General features: G+C 33.2%; 1 protein-coding gene across 1 annotated transcript; it reads right to left on the minus strand.

Moving 5' to 3' along the window:
• Nucleotides 1-1,190: 1,190 nt before the first annotated feature.
• On the minus strand, nt 1,191-4,802 carry mc2r (melanocortin 2 receptor). The gene is made up of 2 exons (XM_051132038.1): nt 4,740-4,802; nt 1,191-2,185 (listed from the first exon to the last, which is right to left on the minus strand). Exon 2 carries the CDS (start codon nt 2,121-2,123, stop codon nt 1,209-1,211), a length of 915 nt encoding a protein of 304 aa, XP_050987995.1. The 5' UTR covers nt 2,124-2,185; nt 4,740-4,802; the 3' UTR covers nt 1,191-1,208.
• Nucleotides 4,803-7,531: the final 2,729 nt, after the last annotated feature.

Consider the following 7,531-nt stretch of genomic DNA (forward strand, 5'->3'; position numbering starts at 1 on the left):
TCAAATGTACTGTGCTGTATTAGGAGTGTCCTTTGCTCGTTTTCTCTTCATAATCCATTCACAATTTGAAGAAAAGTTTTGTTTGTCTAAGAGGACCAAATGTCCATGTGTACCGTTTCAAGAATGACAAACGTGTGTAAAAAATTATGGGAGTAAATCCACTAAATATGTCATTGCTATGATTGACAGTAATAACCAAATTAAACTGCTCACTGCAGAGCCGAGTGGCCTCCAGCTCCCCCAATCTGGATGTCCAGCTCCACCTCTGTGTGAACTAATGGGTGGAGTTACGTTTAGGATAGGGTAAGGGGTTAGGGTGTGGTTAGGTGTCTATCTACACCCATTACCTCCAGCGAGGGGGAGCTAGAGCTCCAGCTCCTCCCATTTGGCTCTAATAATTAATAATGTACAGCACAGTACATTATTAATTTCCTCAGTTTCTGATAAGAACGAGGCAGGAGAGAGTCTCAAGAGTCTCCAACTTATATATAGCACATATAAAATGAGATTCTCCAGACGTTTATGAGCTGGATGCATTAAATTGATCAAAAGTGATTTCTATTTTTATAACTACATTAAACTTTAACTAGTTTGTACCAACAAATGAAATAAAATTAATAAGAACTTTATAGAAAAATAATTAACTAACTGAAACTTTAAACTTACAACGAAAATGGAAAACATAAAAATTTTTAAAATATTCAAAACTATAAAAGCCATGTCCATTGAATAATATTAACACAACTTTTGATTTAAAAAAATGTATCAGTAAATTTACTCATTAATATAAACTAAGATTAAATTGGAAGTATTTGGACGTATTTTTCATTATGTTGGCTTATGTTAACTAATGTATTTAACTAATGTTAACAAATCAAACCTTACTGTAAAGTGTTACCTAGAATTTAATAATTGCGTTTTATGGTCTATATTATTAATTTACACAGGTTAATGTACTGTGAGCAAACATTATTAACGAATTAATGAACATTGTTATAAAAATTATTTATTGTTACTGTACTTTATGATACCTAATGCATTAACTCACATTAATGACTTGAGTGTTATTGAAATGGAGTTTGTTCTTTCAATACCTGTGAACTGAATCTCTTCTGCAGCCTCTTTTGTTTCCACTTGAAAAAGTAGCAGTTCTATACTTTATCCTTAAATAACGTGAAGAACTTGCTGCTGGGAAACAGGTTTCTCACTCAGACACATTCTTTAAAAATCCTTGAAGCTGGACACAGGAACATTTTCTTGTAGGTGTTGCGCAGCTCTGTGCTCCGGAAAGCGTAAATGGCTGGATCAATGACTGCGTGACTCACCAGTAGCACCACGTGGAGCTGGAAGAGCGAGCGGTAGCACTCACAGTAGGGGTTCTCGGGGCAAATCATCATAATCAGCATATGAAGTGAGAAAGGAGCCCAGCAGGCCACAAATACCCCAATCAAGATGGTGAGCGTTAGCGCCCCCCTCAGACCACTTTGTCTGTGGCGCGCCTGAGCGCCCGGCATAGACTGGATCCTGTTGGCGTGGTGGCGCGCTAATAGAAACATATGTACGTAGAGCAAGAGGATGAGGAGCAAAGCTGTGAAGAAGGGTACAACGAAGAAGATTTTCACCGTGGCGGCCTCGAAGAACCCGATCATGAGCACTCCGCTGGTGCCACACAACACCCAGATGGCGGACAGAGTAACCACTACGCGACGCATGGTCATGAGCGTGTGATAGCGTAACGCGTGGAATATGCTGATGTATCGGTCCACGGCTATGGCGAGGATGCTGAAGATGGAGCCCAGCAAACACATGCAGAGTAGAGAGTCCATGATGTCATCTATATTTAGCTCAAAAAGACCAAGGGAGCTTAGGTGTCCGGCCTGTTTAAACAGCAGCAGGATGTTCTCCAAGGCCTTGCAGAGGCTGGAGATGGTGTTAAACACGGCCAGGTTGCAGATAAAACAGTACATTGGAGAGTGAAGGTTCCTGTTTTTGATGATGGCCACAATCACCAAGAGGTTCTCGCTCAGACTGGCCACGGCAATGGCCATGAACACCTGACTGGGGACCTGAACCTCAGCGCAGTCTGTGAGGTGTGTGAATGGAGCTTCGGTGCTCGAGTTCATGATGGATGGAGCACACTTGGATGTTGGGTTGTAGATCAGCTGAAGATCGGATGTGAAGTGACCTGGAGGAAATATTTTTGAATAATTATTAAGATACACTACCAGTCAAAAGTTTTCGGACAGTAAGATTTTTTATGTTTTTTAAAGAAGTCTCTTCTGCTCACCAAGCCTGCATTTAATTCGCTGTAATATTGGGAAATATTTATTCCTGTGATCAAAGCTAAATTTTCAGCTTCATTACTCCAGTTCTCAGTGTCTCATGATCCTTCAGAAATCATTCTAATAAGCTGATTTGCTGTTCAGGAAACCTTTTAATATTATTGTCAGTATGTAAAACAGTTGAAGACATTTTTAGGATTCTTTGATGAATAGAAAGATCCAACGTTCAGCATTTATCTGTAACTAAAAGCTTTTGTAACACTGAACATCAGAATATTAGAATGGTTTCTGAAGGATCATGTGACTGGAGTAATGATGTTAAAATTCAGCTTTGAAATCACAGGAATAAATTACATTTTAAAATATGTTCAAATAGAAAACCGTTATTTTAAATAGTAAACATCTGACTGTTTTTACTGTACTTTGGATCAAGCATAAGAGACTTATTAAAAAAAAAAAAAAACATGAAAAATCTTACTGTCCAAAAACTTTTGACTGGTAGTGTACAATGGATGATTTATCCTAATATTTTGTAGAGTGATGCATTAATATCCATCAATATATTGTTTTTTGGTCTCTTTGGTCTGTTTTTATTCAGAAGGGATGTATTAAATTGATCAAAAGAGAAAGTAAAGAAGATTTCACTTTCCAGTTTCTTTTAAACTTTCTATTCATCAAGCAATCCTGAAAAAGTATCACGGTTTCCAGAACAATATAAAGCAGTACAGTTGTTTTCAACATTGATAAGAAATGCATGTTTCTTGAGTAATGGTTGCTGAAAACTCACAGACATAAATTACACTTAAAATATGTTAATGTCAAAATGTGTTGAATTAAAAATGTTAGACAAAACACAAACAGAGCTGCAGATAAACGGCCAAACACACACATCGACAGTTGTTTAAATTGTAACATTTCAAAATATTACTGCTTTTGAGGAAGTACTGTATTTCTGATCAAATAAATGCAGCCCTGGTGAACATAAGAGACTTCTTTCAAAATAGTGTAATTATAGTTATTATCTATCAATTTTTTTAGTTTGCATGTATTAAAAAAATAAAACAGGAATATAAACAGTATAAATAAAAAAACTTTTAATTACACTTAAAATAAAATATCTAAAAAACAAAATCTGATTTAAGATATTATTACAAACTATGATAGGATCTCAGTGATACTAAAATAAGAGTTTCAAAAACATCAAAACCCAAAACTCGCTTTTAACTCGTTTATATTTAACAACTTCTAATAATGAAATAACATTGTTACATTTAATCTTTAGTAAATCTCAAAATAAATATATTTTTATTGTTTATTTTATTGTATACTGTGTATTTTTTGTGGTGCCTAAATATACATGTAGCTTTAAATAATTACTTTTAGAATTTTGAGTTGGTCATTTCTTGGTTTTTCAGCCATAACATGAAAATAATTATTGTCTTGACTGTATTGGACAGAATCTTGTATTGGAGCATCGCTAAGAAATACCACACTTCCTGAAATTAAAACAAAAACAAATCATAAACAGCAAAATATATCACATACAGTGGGTCCAAAACACTTTAAAATATATATATAATTGGGTTGTTTGAGTGCCGGTCATGTTTCTGTCCCACTCAAGTGGATTTGCAATCAGGAAAAAGAACCACAGAGGTTTTCTATGATCTAATGCTTACAGGGCATTTAAAACATGCTCATATTAATGGTGAGGGAGAATGGAGAGCCACTGCTCACATACATGACCCAGAAGGAAGAAAGGATAAAAAAGGAATGAAAAGAAGCTGTTAGCACTAATGAAGCAGAGACAATGTGCTATGGGTCACAATAATGAGCATTATATGAATAATTTCAGAGCCCGAGGAAGTCACAAACGACAATGACAATATTATGAATTTATATGTAAAATGTTTGTAATAATGTCTGAAACAGAGCTTTTTGACCACTGAAGATTTAAAAAAATTTTAAAATTATACAACAACAAAAACATTATATATATTTTTTTAGAATAGTTGTTAGAACATAAAGCATTAAGCTGTTCCAAGCAAAGGTTGAACGAAGAAAAATAGTTATATAAGCCTTTACACCTTATGAAACATGACTGAACAACATTTCATACTGAGGCTCTGTTAGAAACATCAAAAAAAAAAGTTCATTTGTTTTGCCTGATCCGTTATTAGTTAGTGTATTTACATGCGCGGTGCATTTTTTCAGTTACGTGAGCTCAAAGGCAAGAGTAATTAGAACTTAAAAGGCCGGTACAGACCACAAAGCCTGTGATTAAAACCTTCATGTCGACAAAAATCCCACATTCCTGACAATTAAACTTCTATTCATCCATATCAAGCCCATGCCCACTTTCAGACAGTTTAAGACCATTTGAAAACAGTTGGACGTCCAGACACCGATCACAATATGAACCAAGTGTCAAATTATTCAATACCTGTCACATTTACTTACCGTTTTTCTCATCAAACACTCCCACAGGGAATTTTTCTCTGCTTTACGTGGAATGTCTCCGAGACATCAGTCTGATGGCACAGAACAAAACGGAACAAAAAACTCCGTTCTAGCTGTTAATAGACAGTGTGTGGTCATGCCTGTGTATTTGTATATCCTTGAATGCTCAAGGCTGTGTGAACCATTTGTGCTCATGTTCCTTTTGACAACAAATAAAGCACAACGCAAGGCCTTTCCTCCCTAACAGCCTTTATTTATCAAACCTTGTTACACGTGTTGCATCTGTGTGGAGACAACCTGCACTAGTCAGTGATGGGTTAAGTGGCTTGTTGGCTGTTCAACCTTGGTCTTTTTAAAGACAATAAAGGATTTTAGATGTTCTTATTCTGGTTTCCCGCAAGTCTAAAATAACCGAGGTTAATCGCACAGAAACGGTTCCCCAGGCATAACTTTTCAGTTTGAACACCCATTAAAAACTTTTTGGGTTTCAGAGAGTTCTCAGACTTTATTCTACCACATAATTGTAATTAAAACCATTATAAAACAAGACGGAAGTAGTGGATGATTGAACGAGAGTAATCATTGAAGAGCAGTGAACTCTAAATGAGAAGGTGGACTGTCTCTTTCAAACGATGCACTACACTTGTAATTATGGTAAGTCACGATTTGTACTTGATACATGTTCATTAGCATGTATCATCATGACAGAGGCGTACTGGATACTTTGGTATTACCATACTTTTGCAACATGCAAACATTTCTTTCTAGAGTAACGAAAGTTTTAACAATGCATTGTCTAATAAACTGTTAATGCTGCCACCAGCTGGAGAGACATGGTAGTTGAGTGAAACTTGAGAAGCTGATGGAATGTCTTGAGTGAGACTCTTCGTCGTCAGCAGCAGAGGTCACTAGAGTACTAAACCATATGGGTAAATGCAGTTATGCGGTAAAATATTAATAATAACACGTTTTTTTGTCAACCAAATGAAGTTAGTGTGACTGGAAACTCATGAAAAGAAGAAACAGTATCAAAGAGGACCCCTAGTCACTCAGGATTGTGTCAGTATATTTATCTATTCATTATTTACTTAATTACATAAATAAATATATTTTTTTAAATACATACACTACCAGTCAAAAGTTTTTGAACAGTAATATTTTTCTCTAAGAATCTCTTCTGCTCACCAAGCCTGCATTTATTTGATCCAAAGTACAGTGAAAACAGTAAAATTTTGAAATATGTTTATTATTTAAAATAACTGCTTTCTATTTGAATATATTTTAAATAGTGCTGTCAAACAACTAATCGCATCCAAAATAAAAGTTTTGTTTACATAATATATGTATACATATTATATATATATATATATATATATATATATATTAATACACACACATGCATGGATATATTTAAGAAAAAAATGGTATATTTATATATTAAATATATTTATAAATGATAATAATGATTTGTGTGTGTGTATTTATATATACATAATAAATATATACAGTACACACACATAATACGTTAACAAAAACTTTTATTTTGGATGCGATTTATCATGATTAATTTATGAGTAATTTATTCCTGTGATCAAAGTTAAATTTTCAGCATCAGCAGTCCAGTCTTCAGTGTCACATGGTCCTTCAGAAATCATACTAACATGCTGATTTACTGTTCAAAAAACATTATTATTATTATTATTATTATTATTATTATTATTATTAATCAGTGTTTAAAACAGCTGAGTAAATTTTTTAGGATTCTTTGATGAATAGAAAGATCCAAAGTTCAGCATTTATATGAAATAGGTTTTTGTAAGATTACACATTATATCATTCAAAAGCTTGAAGTCAGTATATATATATATATATATATATATATATATATATATTTTTTTTTTTTTTTTTTTTAAAATATTTATATTTAGCAAGGATGCTTTAAATTGATCAAAAGTGATGAAAATGGCATTTATAACGTCAAAAGATTTCTATTTCAGAAAAAAAGCTGTTCTTCTGAAATTTATATTTATCAAAGAAACCTGAAAAAATTCTACTCGGCTGTTTTCAACATCAGCTTTGAAATTACTATAATAAATTACATTTTTAAGATATATTAAAATAGAAAGCAGTTATTTTAAATAGTAAAACGTTTTTGCTCTACATTGAATCAAATAAATGCAGGCTTGGTGAGCAGAAGAGACTTCTTTAAAAGACATTAAAAATCTCACTGTTCAAAAACCTTTGACTGGTATTGTATTCATTTATGTACTTAATTACATAAATAAATATTTTAAATAAATGAATACATTTAATAAATATGGAAACCAAACTTAATAATTATATGTATTTTATTTTTTACATATGCACATTACCAGTTAAACAAACTGAGGCCAATAAGTTTGTTTATTTATTATTTTAAAGAACTGAACACTTTTTAAAAATTGACACTGTGACTTTAAAGACATCGTCACAGAATGTACAGAAATGTTGTATTTCAAATAAACGGTTTTTTTTTTTTCAGCTTTGTATTCAATTAAAGTATCCTTAAAAATGTATCGGTTATCTCAACTGTTTTTAGCGTTGATAATAATAAGTAGCAGAAAATAAGTAATAACAGTCGTGTATATGTTCAAAAAAATAGCGCAGAGGACTGTATTTAGAAACATCCAGATATCCAGATAACATACAGATGACTGTATTTTTGGAATATTTTGTTTGGTCACCATGGTAGTATGAACTCTGCGTATTTATTTAGTGACCGGTAGAGGGCGCACAGTCTATCTGCATTCTAA

This window comes from Labeo rohita, chromosome 16, assembly GCF_022985175.1.
Source record: "Labeo rohita strain BAU-BD-2019 chromosome 16, IGBB_LRoh.1.0, whole genome shotgun sequence".
Lineage (NCBI taxonomy): Eukaryota > Metazoa > Chordata > Actinopteri > Cypriniformes > Cyprinidae > Labeo > Labeo rohita.

Coding starts and splice junctions, on each gene's coding strand:
- mc2r (XM_051132038.1), bottom strand. CDS start 2,123: ATGAACTCGAGCACCGAAGCTCCATTCACACACCTCACAGACTGCGCT.